Source organism: Moschus berezovskii, chromosome 9 (genome assembly GCF_049115385.1).
Source record: "Moschus berezovskii isolate FMDL1 chromosome 9, NW_MosBer_1.0, whole genome shotgun sequence".
NCBI classification, from domain to species: Eukaryota; Metazoa; Chordata; class Mammalia; order Artiodactyla; family Moschidae; genus Moschus; species Moschus berezovskii.
In genome coordinates, this window is record NC_142468.1 from 34,716,627 (window position 1) to 34,738,462 (window position 21,836).

The 21,836-nt window shown below is 38.4% G+C and overlaps 1 protein-coding gene across 3 annotated transcripts in view; it reads right to left on the reverse strand.

Moving 5' to 3' along the window:
- Positions 1–60: 60 nt before the first annotated feature.
- TMEM260 (transmembrane protein 260) overlaps positions 61–21,836 on the reverse strand; it is a 70,841-nt gene continuing 49,065 nt past the window's right edge. Inside the window, exons 10-17 of one of the 3 annotated variants that reach the window (XR_008687206.2) lie at positions 20,300–20,469; positions 17,601–17,772; positions 14,400–14,548; positions 9,585–9,761; positions 7,798–7,851; positions 6,250–6,340; positions 5,419–5,604; positions 2,250–2,387 (exon numbers count right to left, since the gene is read on the reverse strand). Coding sequence is in view for 1 of the 3 variants with exons in the window: in XM_055435615.2 (XP_055291590.1) it covers positions 2,133–2,387; positions 6,250–6,340; positions 7,798–7,851; positions 9,585–9,761; positions 14,400–14,548; positions 17,601–17,772; positions 20,300–20,469 (1,068 nt within the window). In the remaining 2 variants the exon portion in view is untranslated. Of the gene's footprint in view, positions 2,388–5,418; positions 5,608–6,249; positions 6,341–7,797; positions 7,852–9,584; positions 9,762–14,399; positions 14,549–17,600; positions 17,773–20,299; positions 20,470–21,836 lie in introns of all 3 variants that reach the window. The other 2 variants (XR_016038183.1, XM_055435615.2) reach the window with 2 other exon arrangements.

Here is a 21,836-nt window from a genome sequence, read left to right on the forward strand (position 1 = left end):
AAAACCAACATGATTATCTCACACACACAGTGTCTCTTCTGAAAAAATAAAGACAGTGTATTTCCAGGGAATGAATATATGAATTTTATTGCACTGTTTAAAAAGAAAAGTAGAAATCATAATCTTACATAATTCTTTCAAATGGATCAACTGAGACAATTTCTCAATTCTTCCTTAAATTTTTACACCACACTGAATTCCAACAGGTTTTTTGTTTTAAGGTAAACCAGGTTTTTGGTTCTCCCCTGTGGAGAAGTTACTTTCAAGTCAGTGAAAGTTCTTGGCCCATGATTAAAAGTCTTTGCCAATTAGTACTCAACAACTTCAATTCATTTTTTTCTGGTTCAAGATGAGTAGGAGCCTAATAAGGCTGTGATAAAAGGGCAAAAGGCACTGAGAGCCAAAAGCGGATTAATGAGCTCCTCCATTTATTTGTCTTCCTAACAGCTGAACTGTTACAACTATTGACACTCTTCAAAAGGTTCCGCTCTGAACCCTGTCCAGGCGCTGCAGGCTCCGATGGACATCTTCAAATCCAGAGAATGGAGGGGCAAGGGCTTCCCCTGTGTGGTGCCAAAACCAACAAAGCCCCATGGATCAGGTAATGAAACTTCAGCTTTTCCCCCTTTGAGATTTATTTACTGGCAGCTGACAAGGGGCAAATTCAGCTCGAATTGTGCAGTCAAGGCCCTGTCAAGCTTTTAGAGGCACCCTTGTCTTGAAGCACCTTCATGACTGGCATTTCACTCAAAAGCCCTCGGCACTGGTCCTTAACAGCTTATGACATCACAAAGGACACTCCAGACAGATGCCTACATGGCATCCTGCAGCATTTTAAAAGAGAATTAGTGGTTTTAATTATGGTCGTAGTATGAAAGGGAACCATGCAAGCTCCACAGGAGACCTTTGATCAGACCCTTTCGCTAGTACAATGCCACGGAACTGTGACTATTCCTGGTAAGGGGCCTTTTCTTGCTGAATGACTCACCAGTGATCTTTGAATGCAGACAAGCTTCTAGCCCTCCCTCTTCATTAGTGAGCATTTCTATACAGGGGCCTATATAGTGCTTGGAGTTTAGGAGCTATACAATTGGGGGGAAAAGAATCCCTACAGATTCAGGCCTCTACTTAGGAAGTGCTGAAGGACTCTGAGTGACTTTATTCATTAAAACAGGTTGCTATTAATTAACTGTCATAATAAAATAAAGAACTATTATTTGCATTTCTTACTATGTTCTCTTTAGTAATATGTATAAAAGATGCTTGCAACAGAAATGAATTTATTGAACCACTTCCCCACACCCTGAACCCCCACTGCCCCCCTTTTTGGCAGCAGGAAGTCTCCTAATTATTGGGTCCAGATTTATAAGCCCAAATAGAAGTAAAACATGAATATAAAATTAATTAAGGAAAGACAAAATCCTTTTTACTTGCCAGTTTAAGCAACTGAAAAAAAAAAAGCAAACAACAATTAGCTTACTTTTTTAGTGATTTCAGAGTATGATCGAACACAATAAAACCTTAACTTTTTTCAAAATATCATCTGGTTGGTATTTAGTTTGAAGTATGAGATTATGTAACAACTACAGCTACTCAAAAAAAAAAGAAAGAAAGAAAACCAATGCCCCCCCACCCCCCGCACCCCAAACAGTATTCTAGCTTGAAGTGTAACAAGATTCATTTAAAAAAATAATAATAATTTCATTTCTGGGAGCCAGAGAATGTCTTTGGTCTGGTATTAATATTTTAAGAATTTAATTTTAATACCAATCTCAGTAAGCAGGGCCCTTAATATTCATGGTCGATATTTTAAGTATATGAAAATAGTTCATTCTCTTCTAGAATTTAATCAAGCAAGTCATTTGATGAAAGTCTGTGGAAGTAGGAAGATTTTTCAAAATATTCTCACCAAAATGCTAATTCAGTAACACAGGCTAAACAGAATTTGTGGAACTAGCACATTTCAGTTTCTAACTCCGCCATAAAACAGTACCGTGACACCATGTTACTTATATCTGGGAGATGACTTAGTCTTCCATTTTTTAATGCTGTTTCTTCTCTTGGAGGAAGAACTTTTGGACTTGGGAATTTTGGAAGCTGAAAGCCGAGCTGGTTTTTCACAGTTTGCTGTCTCAGCCGTTTTTCATATTTCTCAGACTTCGTAGTTCCTTTCTTAGGTGCTTTAGAGCAACTGAAATATCGGCCAGCTGGGGATCATTCTGGGCCTTGCGAGTGTAGAGACGGAAGTGTCTGATGGTTTCAGATAACAAGACATCAGGGTCTGCACTTCTTTCCTGAAGGCGCAGCATCCGTTCACAGGAGATGGCATAGTTCTTGTGCCAATTCACCGGGTGTTCCTTTCGTAAATAGACAATCTCCTTATAAAGCTGGAAGACAGCAAAAACATTGGCATTCCATTGTTATCCCTTGACTTTTTAAAAAAGACTAGAAAACACAGAGGAATTAATAACACAAAGGAAAAAAAATGCAAGCAGCCTGTAGTAAAAATCTAATTGTTGCTAGGCCATGCAGAAAATGCAAGGATGGTACTGTGATTATTACAGTAGCAGGAGGCAAATGCACTTCATATAAAACTGTTTCTGGGGTTTTTGGATGTTGCAGAGGGAACTTTAGACACACTGTGTCAGGACAGAATGCTCTTCCTCCAGAAAGATGTTCTGGGAAAGGGATTTGGTTCTAATTCATGGAAAGCTATTTACTCAACAGGCAGAAATGTTGAAACTCTAAATTTAGCTATTAAAGAAAAAAAAAAGTACGTTTCTTAGAAAACTGCATGGAAAAAGAACTTGAAGAAATTTCAATTTTGTCCCTCATTTTTACATAAAATTCTCTCTACATTATAAACAACAGTTATTAACAATAGCAGCAATAGAAAACCTCTAACAAATCCAGCATCCAGCAGGCTGGGCATAATATAATTTAGGAGACATCCTTAAAGTGAGATGTTGAAAATCTCCACAGTGTCCTAAAATAACAATGTTCATAGTTAAAACTTTGCCCCCCAGGAATTCAGAATTTTGTTTTTCAATGTCAGAGATAGTGCTGACTGGATAGAATTAGTATCTTTAATATTGAGTTTTCTAGAGGAAAAAGATAAAAATTTAACAAATAAACCAAAAAAGTAGATGCAAATCTATAAAACAATATTATGCTTGCTTACTGGGAATTTCACAGCCTTCTTGGGGATTATCAAATTGAAGTCAAATCCACAGGCACTTGAGTTAACCAGTAGCCGCCATGAGAGCACAGGACAAGTAATGATGCTTTCTCCAGGGACAAGGGCTTTTTGAATTAGAACTATACTCATTACATCATTCAGTTGAAAGGGACCCAATTATATTATCTATTTCCCCAACTCCTACTCTAGAGTAGACAAATGCATACCCAATCTTTTTCAAAACAACATCCCCATGAAAAATTCCCCAATCTGTATTTTTTATGTCATTTTGATATTTAATAACCCTTAGTCCTGAAGCTGCCTTTTAAAGCTATTTTCCCCTTGCCTTCACTCCATAAAATAGGAAAGAGTAACCTTGTACTTTTCATAGACTTCAAAGTTATTAAGTCAGTATTTTATTTTCTTGGTAAAACGTTCAAAGCTTCTCTACTTTTTCTCATAGTCTTTTTTATTTTCCCTATCTGCTGCTCTTCTTCCTGAGCCTCCCTCCGATGACGGACACGTGTAAAATGCATGGCAGGCTGCCCTGCACAAAGTCGGTGCTCAAGAACTGCTCAGGTTCTTTTCTGAGCCGTTTTCAAAGTCCTGATTAGATTTTGGAGTGCACGATGGATGCCGGCAACTCAGTAAGCACTTTCCAATAGCTCAAGAGAATAAGAGGCTCACTCATGACCTCCCTGCTATGTCTTCGGACATCAGAACAGCCATACTACCCTTTTCTAAAACACTCTGATCCTGATGGCTCATCAGCTCATTCTGGAAGGCCCATTAGTCACATGTGCTGTATCTGAAGAAGCTAACAGTCATTTTTCATCATGTGGGAATTGTATTTCCTCCTGTAAGCGTGAATCTTTGTGTGACATTAGTTTAGTGGAACACAGTCTAGTTTGGGGGGACATCTTCAGTGTATCAACCGTATTTCTAAAGATAACAGATCATCCTTGCTCTCCCAGTACACCTGAACTTAATGTTCTGGATAACTGTTGAGCAGGACAATGTAATAATAACAAAAATATCTTCTATACCTAATAAGAATGTTCTCGAAAAACCTGTACAAGGAGGTGATTTGTGTTGACCCATCAAGTATTTGAGCTCCTTTGTCTTGCAAATGATGTCACACACCTGGAAACATACTTGAAGGAGATACCTATAGACTATGTTATAGGCTTGTGTTCACTGAACAGAGTAATGCCGGCAGGTCCAAAGGGACAATAAATTCATGAATTGGCTTTAGTGGTGGCCTAATGACTGACCATGGAACAGATCACTGATGAGAACATAAAATATTACTAAGTCTCGGATTCCTCCCAATTAAATACGACTTGGTTTTCACAAAATCACAGGGTATTAGAGATGAAATGGATCTGACATGGCCAGGATGTGAGAGATAATCTATAAAGTTTACAATCCCTTTTTTTTTTGAAAGAAAAAACAGGTTAATTGGCGCACAGTTAACAATGAATGGTGGAGCAGGCCTTGAACCGGGACTCCCTGACTGCCAGTCAGAACTCCAGAACACTGCTTCCTGTATCTAGTCCCCGGCTGTCCTTGATGGGCACCTCAGAGGTGTCCACCTTTATCCCTGTGGTTTCCTGCACCACATGTGTCTGGCTAGCTTTCTCTGATCTTTCAAGATGACACTGCAGTGACATCTCCTCTGGCAGCTTTCCCTCCCTTCCTCGCCACCTCTCCCCAGGAGGCTGTGCTCATATGCCTCTCTCTGTCCCATGGCACTTCTGCACACCTCGTGCATCTCTCACTACTAGCTGAAGACTTTATCTTCTATCTCCCTCTCTGGTGTGTCCATTTGACAGCAGGGCCAATGCCTGATCATCTCCATCACAGTATTTGGTACAGACTGGGTGCTCCATAAATGCTCTGTGGGTAAATGAATACATGAGTAAACCATGGACCAATAAGCACACAACTGAGGAGTAAAAGCTGTCACACTAATTGGACACCATGCTATTTTGACTCACCCTAAACAAATGCCCTGGCTTAATAGATCCACAGCAGCCCAGAGACAGCATAAACAACCACTTGCTTAGACATACAGCTCCTGGGCTCTGTTCTCACTGGCTTTTGCCAGGATGTCTGTTTCTTATACTGTAGGCTCCAAGACTATCTCAGAAGCTGGGGAAGAGTCCAGTGCTATAAATCACAGAAAAGCAGGGCCTTGTTAACACAGTGCTACAGCAAAGCAAGCCTCTGGTCTGTACCTTTGTTCCCATCACAGAGGACCAGCTAAGCAAGAGCCTTAGCGTGGCTGGATGTGAAGGCTGTCTGGCTTCCTGGGGTTATTCTCCATGACCCTTTATCTCTCTCATGAAATCTCAACCAGCCACGGTCCAATCGTTTCAAGTGCTGCCAGGGTCATGACTTGTATAGGGGGCGACCCATCAGAACTGCTTTTTAAGAAAATAAAGCCATCATATTAGTTTCCTATTACTGCTGTAACAAATCACCACAAATGTAGTGGTTAAAACAATATAAATGCATTATCATATATTTCTAGAGGCTCTAGAATCTGTTGTGTTTTTTCTTTGCCTTTTCTAGCTTTCAGTCTGCCTGCACTTCCTAACTTGTGGCCCCTTCCTCCATCTTTCAGGCCAGCTATCTGGCAATCTTCAAATCTCTTTCTGACCTCTGCTTGCAATGCCACGTCTCCTTCTCTGACTCTGACCTTTCTGTCTCCTTCTTCTAGGGACCCTTGTGATTATATTAGGCCCACCTGGATAATCTAGAATAATCTTCCCACCTCAGGATCCTTAATCACATCTGCAACGTGCCCTTTGCCACGTAAGGCCACATATTCACAAGTTCTGGAGAAGAGGACATGGACTTTTTACATTATTTTGTCAACTACGGTCATTTACTTTAAACGATATTTGAGAGACACATGACTATTTCCATTTGTATTGATCTGTAATGCCAAATAAAGCTGGAAACAAAAAAGTAAAAACTCTACTGTGACACACTCTCTTTATATCCCAAAGAGTCACCACTACCCTCCCACCAAATGTATTTATACATGTAAAAGTGCAACATACGTTATAGGCGTGAGTGTAGAGTTGAGCTTTCACATTTGAAGGCAAACTTGCACTTTCTGCCAGGTTAAAGATGAAGAACGGTGTTTTCATCCTGGAAGTGGGAGGGTGTTCGCGTCAATTTCACATTTGAAACTAAATCGGCCAGACTTTTCCATTGATGAGGATCATACAGAACCCTTTATTGTATTCTTTTCACTTCTATTATATTCACAGAAGTTTACTCTGAACCAACAGTAACCCTCTCCCCACCCCCAAGACACTGCATTCTGTTCATCATCACTATTGTGCATCACCTTCCCTCCAGATGTACATCTTCACTGTGCAAGAGCAGCTGGGAGGGGGAGACTTGCTGAGTCTGTCAGCACATCCCTGAAGGTACCCATCACAACGGCTCATGCCGTGTGTGACCAGTTCTTCAAAGGTGGCTGGACTCTTTGACCACATGAACTCATCCAAATTGTATTCAGCACACCAATTAAATCAATACCTGCCCGAATAATGACCTGCTTTCTTCTTTTATGTGATTTCTCCCCCAGCTTTCCCACACTGTCACACTGAAGAATCGTACAAACATTTGGTATATCTTTGATTAGTCCCTCAAAGCAAGTATTTGTTCTTATAACTGGTTGATAACTTGAAATATGCAATTTTCTGACATTTCCAAAACACTACTGCAAAGACTATCTTTTTTGTAATTGTTACTTTGTCAAGAACCATATTTCTTGACAATTAAAAAAAAACCTTTAAACATATTACACCCTAACTCAATTCCTGGTGCACTCAGCCCCTGGCCCAGAGTGGGCATCAACCCATTTTTCCTGGAGGAAGTACTTCATACTTGGTACCTCTGTCTGCATCACTTAGGCCTTTTACATTTTAGGCCCAAGTCTGTTAGTGTTAGATATTTTGAATATTTTAAAATAATAGCAGAAACACAGACAAAAGCATCACTGTGAAGTGTTCATTTCACATAGGAACAGAGAAGTCCAGCATCTAGCACATGAATAGTCACATCTCTTGGAATATGTCTGTCTGCTCCATTGACAATAGGAACTGTGTCATATTCCTATGTGTAGCCTCCAAGCCTAGCATGGTGCCTGGTCTCTAGGAAGTTTTCAATAAGTGCTTAAATAACTAACTAGCACATTACACATGGGACAGGGTGGTAATTATCAGTTTCTCCTCAATCAATTACACTGACTTTGGTTTAGTGGAGGCGGGACAGCACAGGGGTGATGAATGTTCCAGTCAGAGAGATATGAATTTTGGGCCTCTGTTAGTAGAGATATGCAGCCTTGGACAAGTAACCTCTCTGCCTTCAGTTTGTTCTTCTTGTAAAATGGGGTAAGATTGACTTCTCCACAGGTTGTTGTATGGATGAATGAGATTATGCCTTAGTAAAAATTAGTACAATGCCCCAAACAAAATAACTGCTCATAAATATTATTTTTATTATCACCATGCCCCCCTGCTCCCCAATGAAAAGTGCCACAAGCTACTTCTACTACATTAAAAATAGACTGCAAACCGAAAGCATAAGTTAGTCACCTTGCTTGCCACATCTCTTCATTGGCCACAGATTCCCAGGAAGAAGGAGCAAACCTGTAGTTAGAAGAAAGTGATAACATTTTCCTGCCAGTTACCTTTATTGTTATGGACATGTCATTTTTGTTTTATAATCTTACAAGGCAAATAAAATAGGTTGCATCTTGAAGTATGGATAGAGACCAAAATAACAAACTTATTCCCCTAGAAATATTTGATGGTTAGGAATTTGAGGTTGTGGTAAATGTATTCTTAATCTGCATATGAGCCCCACTGCCTCACAGGAGCACACTAAAGCTCAGTGGGAAGAGGCTGGAGGCTTTTGGGGAGTCAGCTGTTCCCGAGAGCTGTCAGGCGGGCAATGGGGTGGGGGTGTGAGGCCTGGGTCCCTCTATGGGCGCAGCTGATAGCCATAGATCTGTGAGGAGAGGGGACTCCTGACTTTGGTAAATTGTTGTTGGAGCTAGGATGCTGATCAACGAGCACTGGCTAAACCATTTGCCGATTTTTCCCACTTAATTAAAATTTCTCTTAGCATGTATCTACTTTGACAAAATGGAGGCAGTTAGTGATGCTGTGTACTGTCATCAGCTGTTTGGAGAACAGGGGTTTTCCAGCTTTTCCCCACAATGGTCACAGAGTACTTTGATATACAACTACTTATCCAGCTCTGGCTGGAGCACAGCAGTGGGGTTTGTTTGCTCATACTGACTCAGAAAGCTTCGGTAGCATTTGTTCATATGATTGTGAGTGTTGCTCTTGAACTACAGGCTTTCCTGATATCTCACTTGGTAAAGAATCTGCCTGCAATGCAGGAGACCCCGGTTTGATTCCTGAGTCAGGAAGATCCTCTTGAGAAGGGATAGGTTACCCAATCCAGTATTCTTGGGCTTCCCTTATGGCTCAGCTGGTAAAGAATCTGCCTGCAATGCAGGAGACCTGGGTTCGATCCCTGGGTTGGGAAGATTCTCTGGAGAAGGGAACGGTTACCCACTTGAATTATAAGCAGCAATTATCTAATCTTTGCATAATTGATAATTTAATTTAAAAAATAGGCAATAGAGAGCCCTATCTTCAGATGGTGACTCATTTTCCATATGGGAGAGAGTCAACTATAGATAGAGATGCTTCCAGGAAGACGAATCAAAACAACAGAACGAGGCTAACGACAAACAACCGTGAAGAAAAGGTTACTTAAATCCCAGTCTTCCTACAGAGAAGTGATCTGCCATTATTATTTTTTTTTTCTTGTTTTGGCCACACCATGTGGCATGTGGGGATCTTAGTTGTCTTACCAGGGATGGAACCTGAGCCCTTTGCTGTGGAAGTGGGGAGTCTTAACCACTGGACCACCAGGGAAGTCCCTGATCTGCCATTCTTGAAGAAAAAAAAAAAAAGTGACAAGTTTATGTGGGTGGAAACTATTAGGGACAACAGAGTGAGTTTTAAAGCTTGCTTCAGTTAATGACTCTCTTCCACTTTTAGGGTCTGAGATACAGGATGATGGACCACGCAGCATTACAAGAGTTGGATGTGGATGGTGGCACATATCTAACTATGTGGTGCCCGCTTAACCATCACTGCCTTTCCTCCACCTCTCCATTGGTCTTCATGTCTGAGGACAAGAAATATATGTTCTCCTTCTCTATCATGATACTCTGTGGGCAGCAAATAGCAATACTAACTACTAATAAAAAAACAAAAAAAAATTAAAAGGCATTTCAAAATTTAGTAAGTCTTTAGGCACACAAAACAGCTACAAACTGATGGGAAACAACTGCTCTCCAAACCTTCCATAGTCTTCAGTCCAGTTATAGATATTTCTCGTAAGTTTAATCCACTCCTCAGGGTTGAATACAATTTCTGAAGAAACTAATTTGTCACAAGAACCCCATGGCCAAAGTGAATAGTTCTTTTTCCAGGTTGGGTCGCCTTCGTGAATTCCTATGCAAACAAATGTTTCTTTTCTATTGAAGACAGAAAAAATATGTATTATCAGCTTAAAGTTCTAAATGCCAAATACATATAACTCAGGAAGGGTCATTTTTGACTCTAAACTTCAGTTACCAATAAACCATTTGTGAACACTTTGGTTTCTTTAAATCTCTGCCAATAGATTGCTTTAAATTTATATTAGTGGGGAAAAAAGCTGTCTGGGGATTGAAGGGAAACACACAGACATAAATAATAAAACATACCTGTTTGTTACACGGTAAGAAATCAGGTGGGGACAAACACAAGGAAAGAGTCTGTGGTTCTGTCTCATGTATAAATATACATATTCTTGGATACCTTCTAAATTTTATAGGTGGAAACATGTCTTCATATTAGTAGTACTACTAATACTAGTAATCTTTCTGTCTTCCAATTTCCATTGCATTTTACTTTTAATCTCTTTTAGCATTATTTTATTGAACCTACTATTTTCATTTACAAATCCTTCTGAGTAGCTCCGAAGTATCCTGAGGATAGGCTCTTTATCTCTAAATTAATTCTGAAATCTAAACATGGAACAACTATCTGAAGGCTCTGAACAGTAAATGGTAGAAAGAAGATTGAGGTAAGAAAGCAGAATTCTGAGTTCCACCAAATCTGTGGTGAGTTTACTCCTTTTCATCTTTCAGGATTACCTGGCCTGAACTCAAAGGAAGCCTGAAACCCAAAATACATACCGAGTGAGAACAAAAAGATCTCAAGAGAAGCCTTCCCCTTGCTTTTCCCCAAGTCCAAGGAGCAGGAAAAGAAACTTGTAAGGATTGGAAGATCAGAGGAAATCCCCAGAACTTTTTCCCTTCTCTCCTTCCCTGGGCACAAGACAACACTGTGCGAGCAGCAGAAGCAGCAGCACAGTGGCAGCCGGGCAGGTTCCTGTAACACTGTGGAAGTGGACACTTCTCGCTAGCCAGAGGAGCCGTGGTTCCAAGAATTGGGAGCAAATTCCCATTACTCCTCCACTGGATGGGCTTCATATAATTTTAGAAAGACAGAATGTGTGTCAATGAACTTGAAGATAGATCAAAAGAAATTGTATAATTTAAACAAGCAGAAAAAAATATCCAAAGTATAGAGTCTTAGGTACCTGTGGAACAATATCAAAAGGTCTAACACTGGAGTCATCAGAATCCCAGAAGAAGAAAAAAAGGGTGGAGCAGGAAAAGTACTTAAAGAAATAACATCAGAAAACTTCCAACTTTTGTGAAAGACATAATCTTTCATATTCATGAAACTTAGTAAATCCCAAGCAGGTTAAACTCAAAGAAATTCATGCCCAGATACATCATAATCAAATTGCTTAAAACTAAAGACAAAAAGTCTTGAAAGCAGTCAAGAGAAAAACAACACATTTCACACAAGGGAAACAATGATTTGAATAACTGCAGATTTCTCAACAGAAGCCATGCATGGCAAAAGGATATAAAATAACACTGTTAAAGTGGTGAGAGGAAGAAAAAGAACTATCCAACCCAGAATTCCATATCCAGAAATATCTTTCAAAAATGAAGGTGAAATAAAGACATTTTTGGGTAAAGAAAGACTAAGAGAATTCACTGCTAACAGTCTTGCTCTGAAAGAAATGCTAAAGGACTAACTTCAGAAGGGAGAAAAATGATACAAGACGGAAAGCGGAACACCAGGATTGAAGGAAGGGCAACAGATCTGGTAAATATCTGAACAAACATCTAAGACTACTTTTCCTCTTAAATTAAAAAACATATGTTGAAAACAAAAATTATCACATCTAATATAACATTTTTGACAATATAATCAAAAGTGGAGTAAAGGAACTTATATGCCACTAAGATTTCTACAGTTCACTTGAAGTAGTAAATTGATTTAGTCACTAAGTGATGTCCAACTCTTGTGACCCATGGACTATTGCCCACCAGGCTTCTCCGTCCGTGGGATTTCCATGCAAGAATACTGGAGTGGTTTGTCATTTCCTTCTCCAAAAGTAGTAAATAGATTGTGAAAGTTAAATATGTCTGTATACTGTAATTCTAAGAGCAACCACTGAAAAAATTTACCAAGAGACACAGTAACATGGAATGCTAAAAAAAAATCAAATTATCCAAAAGAAAGCAGGAAAGGAAACAGTGGAATGAAAAACAGAAGAACAAACAGAAAACAAGTAATAAAATGACAGATGTACATCTAAAACATGTCAATATTTACATTAAATGCAAATGGTCTGGATATAAATGAAATGATAGACAAATTGTCAGAATGGATGATAAAATAAGAGTCAAATATGTGCTGCCTATAAGAAACCCACTTTAAACATGACATAGGTGGCTAAAAGCAAAAGGAAATAAAAAAGATATGCCATGAAAACACTAATCAAATTAAAACCAGTAAAAAACCCCAGAAGTATTTTTTTTTTTTGGTAAATACACAAAAAGGTGCAAAGGCAATTAAATTAAGAAAGAATAAATGTTTTCAACAAATGATATTAGGACAAAATAACATTCATAGGCAAAAGTATCTGTTCTAAGCAACCCCCTTGCAAAAATTAACTCAAAAGTGATTTTTGATCTGAAATATAAAACATAAAACTGTAAAACTCTTAGGAGAAAACATGAGATAATCTTTGTGACCTGGCATTAGGTAAGAGTTGCTTGACAGGAGATCAAAAAGTATGATTCATAAGTGAGAAATATGATACTTGGATTTCATCAAAATTTAAAAAAATTACCTGCAAAAGACACTTTAAAGAGAACAAAAAGACTGATAGAAAATATCACATATTTAATAAAAGATTTGAATCTAGAATATACACAGACCTCTCAAAACTCAATAGTAAGAAAACAAACAATCCAACAAATCTAATAATCCCACTCCTAGGTATGAAAACATATTTATACACAAACCTGTACATGAATGTTTATAGTACCTCTATTCACAAATAACTGGAAACAACCCAAATGTCCTTCAATAGATGAATGGATAAACTGCAGGACATCCATACAAAGGAATACTACTCAGTAACAAAAAGGAATAAACTATTGATACACAACAATAACTTGGAAGGATCTCAGAGGCATTTTGCTAAAGTAAGGTATGCTAGTATCAAAAAGTCACATAGTTTATGAGTCCATTTATATGACGTTCTGGAAAAGGTAAAACTATCGTAACAGAGGACAGATCAGTGGTTGTGAGGGTTAGGGGTCTGGGGACAGGACAACGACAAAGGAGCAGAAAAGGGAGTTTCTGGGGTCATGGATTTGTTCTGTGTCCTAACTGTTCCTATCTATTTGGCAAATTCTTTCTTAGTCTTTGAGTCTCCAAATTTCATCCATACCAGCATTACCATGCTTACCAGCTGATACTATAACTTATCTGTTTCACATTTAAGGCATCACTTGACATCTGTCTCAAAGATGGTAACAGCAGGGATCACACCCATCCATCTACAGCTAGTACAGGTGTTGGGACATTTTGAATACCCAATATTTATTAAATAAATGCTGAATGAATGCCCCTGAGCAGAATTAATTGCTTCCTCATCCATGGTCCCAGAACATTTGGCTTATACTGTCAATTAAGTCATCCATTTAGTAAACACACATCGAACTTTTACTGTGCTCACACTTTACAAGGCTTGTTAGTACAGAGCTTACACCATTATGGCTAACTGTACTCATATCTATGTATATATACAACTAGATTGTAGTCTACTTAAATCTGGAACTGAGTCTCACTTTATTGCCTAATATAAACTGGTACATAGTAGGTTCAATTAATGTTTATGAGGTTAAATTAAATAAACTGCACCAAAAATGCCTATTTGGAGATGTTGTTAATATCTTATTCCAAAATAGAACAATTATTACTCTCACAGCACATTTATACCTATTACCTTCATATTTCTTCATGAGCCACAGTAAACTTCAGGCTCTGAACACCAAAGTACCACTTCCTTATGTTCTTAGTAAGGGACAGTTTAACTTTGGAATTTACAAAAATTTCTGAAATCCCCTTTATAAGAGAAGAAAAATTATGAAATAAGTTTTCTTCTTCAGGCTCTGGACAATCCCAAGCATTTTACAGACAGGAAAAATATTCAACAGTATACCACTGAAGGAGTTATTTATTCTTGACCTTAACTACGAATAATTTTATGTTCTGAAGTATAGAATTCACAATTCTAGTATGTTATCTCAGTCAGCATAACTGTAGGTGTTTTTCTTATTTATAAAAATGCCTTATCCTTCAGAAAAAAATCCTTAAGCTATTTTTATATAGTGATTATTCCTGGAAAACATTTGCATTAAACTTAAAAGGGGGCCATGGTGTTGATCAGGGGGAAACTATAATTGCTTGCAATCCACCTGCAATGATTTCAAGTAGGCAGGCACATCTCCAATTTCTCTGAATTGTACTAAGATCTTATTTGCTATTCTTGCTAATCTGTCTTTATTTTTCCTTTATCCAGAACAATAACATTTATTTCTGCCTAGCCTCATTTATGCACAGATATTCAATTTAATTACAAAGATAATCTCACCGGTGACAGGGAAATAGGTGTAGAAAATTGGTCTTTTGGATGAAGCACAGCTGCTACATAAACAATTTTAGAAAAGCTATTACATGAAAAGAATGCTTACTGTTTATTTACTTCAAGAAAATGATAAAGATTAAATGTGACCATTCCACTAGGTAGTATTCCTTCCACAGGATTCCACCGGTTCCCAGGAAACTTGACTCCTGGTAAATGCTTTGCCATCTTGGGTAAATACCACTCATAAGTCATCATCTGTCAGAAAGATAACATGTGATATCATGCTGTTAATATGTTTCTTTAAAAAGAACCAAGTTTATCAAGGATGATGAAAAAGTTACCAAATGTGGAGTTACTCATTAAATATAAACATAATTGAAAAGTACATACAAATGCAACCAAGGTATATGCCACTATTCTTCTAATGACTTGGACCTTAGATTTTATGTCTTAAGTTATCAGCTATTGATAAAATCAGCACCTAGTTTATGACCAGAAGGACCTCCTGTGGAGGGAGTGTACTAGGGAGTGTACTGAACTTTCAGAACCAGCTTAAGCATCACTTCCTCCAGGATGTCCTCCCCAGTTTTCACAGCAGTACAAGATGCTCCTGTAGCACTATGTACCTACCTTGATTATAACTTCTAGCCTATTCCTCGCTAGACTGAGAGCTCTTATAGGAAAGAGACTGTATATTTTCACCTCATTGCCTCTGCACCTAGCACAATGCCTGGCACAGAATAGTTCCCAAACTATGTTGGTGAAGCTGAAATGTCTTTTTGATGGCCAGACTAGACAACCTAGGCAAAATAAAGAGATGTGTCATTACTCTGTTCTTTCATTCATTTATTCAGAAAACAAAAACAAGTGGTGCTTGACCTATAGTGAAGAAGATATAATCCCTGCCCTTGAGAAGTTCAATAATATAACCTAAGCCTCAAAGTTAAAAACCCCTTGGTTAAATAATCTGAATTTATTAACAGCTCCAAATTAATTACATGTCCTTATATATTCTTTTGGTTAAAATAAATGATTAGTATTAAATTTTTTTCCTAATTCTATACTTACTATATACTTCATTCTACAATTTTATATGTACAGATTATTTTTTAAAGAAGACTTCATTAAAGTTTGGATATTATCACTTGAGCAATTATGTTTATGTTTTACCTGTCTCTACAAGTCATTTAACTAGAAGTGACAAATTAATTTTAATCTAAGTATGTAGAGGGTGCTTCCCTGGTGGCTCAGTAGTAAAAAATCCACCTGCAATGCAGGAGATGTGGGTTTGATCCCTGCATTGGGAAGATCCCCAGGAGGAGGGCATGGCAACCCACTCCAGTATTCTTGCCTTGAGAATTCTATGGACTGAGAATCCTGGCAGCAAGCAATCCACCGTGCTGAAAAGAATCGGACATGACTTAGCTACTGAACAACAACATATTGGAAATACTCAAAAAATACTTATTGAATTAGAGTTTATTTCCCAATCGTTTCAGTATTTGAGAATCAAAAGTCAAAGTCAAAGTCACTCAGTCATGTCTGACCCTTTGTGACCCCATGGACTATACAGTCCACAGAATTCTCCAGGCCAGAATACCTGAGTGGACTCCCTTCTCCAGGGGATCTTCCCAACCCAGGAATAGAACCGGGGTCTCCTGCATTGCAGGCAGATTTTTTACCAACTGAGCTATGAGGGAAGCCCCTATTTGGGAATAGTAACATTCATTAAATAACCACTTTGTACTAGGATCTTACTGTTTCTCATTCAATTCTCATAATAACCTTATTATGTGAGAATAATTATTTCTGATACTGTTGATTGCCCACTCAACAGCCAATCCTTCTTTTCAACTAACACAATCCTGGTTTTAATCAGGGAGTTACAGTCATCCTACTTTGCTAGTGAGTAGTTTTTGGAGTAGTCATGTGAGCCTATACTGGTTAGTGGGGCCTGAATAGACGTCTGGTGGGGGCATCTGGGGCACATGTTATTCCCAATACAGACAGAGAGAACTCAGAAGAAGCACTTTGCATGCAATGTTTGGAACCAGGCATCCCTCATTTCAAGAGACCTGCAGAAAAGCTGCCCTAGAACACGGCCGTCATGGAACTGATTGTGTTATCAATCCTAAAAGCTCCTTTCTCCAGACTACTTGTTTTATGAGATTAAAAATTCCATAGTTTAAGATACACTTAGTCAGGGATTTTGTTTCTTATTTTCAAAAGCATCCTAACTTACTTATCTAATGATTATTTCCATTTTATAGACAGGGAAACAGAAGTTCTGAAAGGAAAAGTCTTTAGCCCTAGGTCACACATCCAGGAAGTAAGAGGATAAGGATGTGAATTCAGGTTGAATTAACTTTGAAATCCAAGCTTCTCAACCAAAGTACTTGTATTTAAAATCATGGTATACCATATTATTAACAAATGATCTAGCTCTTGTCAGATTCTAAATCATTTTAATCAAGACCAAATTAATCATCAATGTACATGACATAAATGCAAACCGCTTATAAAAATATGTGTGACTTTCAAATTTCCCTATATTTGCAAATCTGTTTAAAGTGCTCTCAAAAATTTTATTTATTAATTGAATGAAGTTTATTAAATAAGCATTGTTTTTTCAAAAAAATTTTTAAAATCAGTATTGTGCCTATAGTTTGTTCAATCAAACTAATAGTACTTTTTTGAGGTTAAGAATTTCTTGTTTCCTGATGACTGTTCTAAAAAGACCAGAGATAGATTTGTTCCCTTTAACTGTTTATGGCTTAAACAATAAATCTTATAGTTTAAATACATTTTTTTTTAGTTCCAGAAGACTGTTTTAATAGACCTTGAAATTTTCCTAAGTCCTTTCCCAACATACTTTTGTCATAAGATCTACAAAATTTACAAATTCTATAACAGAATTGTGGTTAATAATTTCTATTTTATTTTAATCCCTGGACCAGTGGGCAGTATTAATTTGAATGGCTGAGCTGACTGGATGTAAAAGAACAATTTAAAAATAAATTTACAACACAGTATTGTCATGGTCTGTCATGTGAACTAGAGACCTAGGATGTTGTTTGAATCTGAGACATATTAATTCTTAAAACACTCAGTTTAAAAAAGAAAGAAGAAACACACGACTTATCCTATTAGTTACAATAAAGGAAAGACCGTGATATATATTTTATCTCAGAGTGATCATGAAAACTGTACCCATGCATTGTTAAAAAAAAGAAATAGTTCTTTAAAATACGCGTGTTTTAAAACAATTGCTGCTACTATATTTTAAGTATATTTCTTACATACTTACTTCCTGATCCACTAATGAAATATCTGGCCTCAGTCCCTCACAATAATGCATGTAACGGAGAGAATTCCCTGGCAGATCTCCTCTGAGTAAGATAATTGCATCACGAGGCATGGAGGATAGAAGGTTCTTTGCAAATTTATCAATCACATAGTTGGTCCTTTGGTCACAAATGCTAAATAAAAGGATTACAAAATATTAAAACAGCAATACATTGTTTTGGTTTTAATAAGACTAGGCTTATTCCCCACTCCATTCCTTTCACATTATACAATCTACACTTAGTGTTTTAAATATTCTAACATACCTTTCTAAGAGGATGCATATATTTCAAAGGGAACACTACTAACTGGGGAAGAAAAGGTAGAACTAATTGTTCTAGTGAAAAAAATCAGCGTACTGCTTTACTTCTGGAATTTATAATTGTTTCCATAAAAAGGGAACCAGTTAGTACTCAATAATGAGTACATTTTACCCCTAAAAACATATCCAATTTCACTAAAAAGAAGTAAGGTTTCTGATTCCACTTGGAGTATAAGGTAATTTCATGTTAATTCCATTTAGTTCAATGGGATTTTCAGAAATGCAAAAGGAAATTAGCCAGTTTCTGGCATAAATTTGCACATTTGTCTGACTTTCTTGCATGCAGAGGTTGATCCTTTCTACCACTTCCCTGGACCACTGGCTCTCTGTGTTCCTCTCTGCCTTCTAGACTGAAGCTGATTATCACTAGGGGATGAACCCAATGAGAAAGAAGGGAAGAAATAATTTGTTGAGATATTTACTTCTCTCCAGGCATTATTTACTGTTGCCAACAATAGCAGTATAGCTCTTTTTGATGATGAAGTGGACTTTTTAACTTCAAAGGAAAAACTGGCATGAATTCTCAGAGACTTCCACACAAAAAAAATAATGAATAAAAGAGAGAAAAAGCATCAAAAAACTGAACGAGCAATGTCCTTCCTCTTATTATCAGGTCCATTACATGTAATGGTGATAAGAAACACAGCCTAAAGTTGAATCACTGAGTTAGAATCACAAAGCAAATTAATACTTCCAGGAACAAAATACTATCCCTGCCTTTGTAACTGATGATGCAAATGTTTCCTACTGTGATTTCCTACTTTGCAGGGTGATGCCTCACCTTTTGCCACCCAGCAAAGTTCCATTCGCCTAGGGGCAAAAAAGAATCCAAATCGAACCAAGCCACCCAGTCTGTGCAGGCATCCCTGGTGAGGAAACTGACTTGCCCTAAAGACCTGAGCAAGGAGAAGAATGGGATAAAAGAGGGGTAGGAAACACACTATGGGCCTGGCAAACCCTTCTTGAGCCAGCTATGGAGTTGAATCAGGAATCTGCCTCCCCTTCCCACAAGGCCTCCTGGTGACACAGCGTCCCTAACATGGCTGCTCCTCAGCATTATAAAGTACATTGGCTTTTAAAGTACCAATGAAATCTCACTATAATAAAACTCCAGTGGACTCTTATTCAGTATTACTGCAAATAAATGAACTATCATCTAAGCCTTTACATCTTTTATGTTTGACTGACATTTACATTATAATGATCATTAAGCAGATTTTGAAAAATACAAACAAAACTAATAATGCAAAAGGGTTAAGAAACTTTCAGAATGTTGATTATTCAAAATATTTAATATACACTACTACAGAGTATACTAGATAAGGGCCAAGGACTACTCAAAAGATAAATTCTTTGATGCACAAAGTGAAATTATTTTAGGGCATACAAAAAAAGCCCAAATTGGGACTTCCTTGCCAGTCCATGAGATGGTTGGATGGCATCAATTACTCCATGGACATGAGTTTGAGCAAGCTCCAGGAGTTGGGTGATGGACAGGGAAGCCTGGCCTGCTGAAGTCCATGGGGTTGCAAAGAGTCAGACACAACTAAGCGACTGAACTGAACTGCCAGTCCACTGGTTAAGACTCTGTGCTTCTGCACAGGGAGTGCAGGTTCAATCCCTGGTTGGGGAACTAAGATCCCACAGGCCTAGTGGCATGGCAAAAACAAACAAAAGCAAAACTTCAAATGTCTTTCAGTTCAGTTCAGTTCAGTTGCTCAGTCATGTCCGACTCTCTGCGACCCCATGAATCACAGCACGCCAGGCCTCCCTGTCCATCACCAACTCCCGGAGTTCACTCAAACTCATGTCCACAGAGTCGGTGATGCCATCCAGCCATCTCATTCTCGGTCATCCCCTTTTCCTCCCACCCCCAACCTTTCCCAGCATCAGAGTCTTTCCCAGTGAGTCAACTCGTTGCATGAGGTGGCCAAAGTATTGCAGTTTCAGCTTTAGCATCAGTCCTTCCAATGAACTCTCCATCTAAATGGTATTTTAGATCATGGAATTTTACATATACTCCATAGAGCCTGCTCAAACTCATGTCCATGGAGTCAATGATGCCATCCAAGATTCTACAAAGTAGCTCTAGGATCCCTTTTAGTGGAAAATGCAGATAGTTTACAAGCACCACTTGAACCCCTGTTTGCAATGTCCTGAAACTACATATCACTCATGCTGAGATTCTTGTTCAAAGGTTTAACAACCACTGCATTCAGATCAAGCTATATCACTTTGAAAACTAGTGGAAGGTAAATATAAAACTAAGCCCTAGAATCTAAATATCCCAAAGATCTCTGGCTGGAAAGTTACTTTTCATAAAAATAACCATGTATTACCTATAGTTAGAATATATTTGGCAAGTTACAAAAAGAATTGCTGAAAGCCATTCCAGATACTGAAGTCCATTGGTGCTGAGCACTCGGTTACTCTCAGAAACAAGGGCAGCCAAACCAATACCAGCAAGGACAGCCACCACTGCATTGCTCTGCATCCAGAATCGTTCCACCTGTGAATGAGGCATGGGAACAGTACATCCAATTGACTGTTTTATGTCATCAATCAGGTGTTTATATATTTAAAAAATATATTGCATGCATCTAGTTGCTTATGCCTGTGTCATTTATGTCTTCTTAACTGACTTCCCCAACACAACTCCATGTCACTCGATTTTTCCATTTTCAAGCATTCTTCCTTCCCTGTTTGACATGTGGATCTCCCTTTTTGGATCCACACAGTCTTTTCTATACTGCACATTTAATCTTGAATTCTTTATCCTAACATGCAAAGTTGAAGAGGTGGAGAAATGCTTTTGCTTGACTCTTGATGTTTCCTTCCATGAGAAGCCCCACCAGTATAACACTCTTTCCCCTCATTCATTTCTTCCGGAAGGATTGTAGGGACTGAGCTGACTGGAGAGTTTGGGAGTTGGGCCTGAAAAGCTCTCCTCTTTCCTCTCTTTCTCTTGGAAGTGAGTCACCCACAGGAAATAAGACTCTGGGGTGAGGTGAACTGGGGAGGGAAGAGGCCCATCCTGAGCAGCACCGATTGTGACTAGACTGTTCAGGGATACAGGATAAGGAGGCTCCCTTGCCTATAGATATTATCCACATTCTCCAACCCCATTGTTATTGGTAACAAAGGTGATTCTCCCACCCAATGTACTGGCTTATCTTGTTCTCAACTGATTCAGAACTCAGGTACTCAAATAAGGTATTTTCATCAGGTCTCTTGGAAATACACACACACAGTTGGTTTCGGCTGCTATCTACACTTACATAGTTTCTGTTACAAGGAGAAGAAATACTCTAATCTTAGATATCGTAGTCAGGGAAAATTGAAATATACTTCCTGTTTTGTACAGGTGTGGACTGGTGAGGTAAGAAAATAAGGGAATATGTTGGTAGAGACCCTAAGTACAACCCATATTTCTTTGCTATTTAAAAAAGTTCCTGAAGAAATGTGAAAAAGAAAGTGAAAGTGTTAGTCACTCAGCGGTGTCCGACTCTTTGCGATCCCATGGACTGTAGCCACCAGACTGCTCTGTCCATGGGATTCGCCAAGCAAGAACACTGGAGTGGGTTGCCATGCCCTCCTCCAGGGCATCTTCCCAACCCAGGGATTGAACCTGTGTCTCCTGCATTGCAGACAGATTCTATACCAACTGAGCCACCAGGGAGGCTCAATCCCCTAAAACATTAAATTTAAATACAATTTCCAACTCCTCATCATTCAATATGTAAAAAACCACTGAAAACACCATAATTAAACCAGAAAGGAATATTCCTAAGACAGTCTTATTAGAAACCTAAACTTCAGGATACTGCTCAGTAGCCAAAGCCACTGTATAACCAAATACCACCAACATCCCCCTCT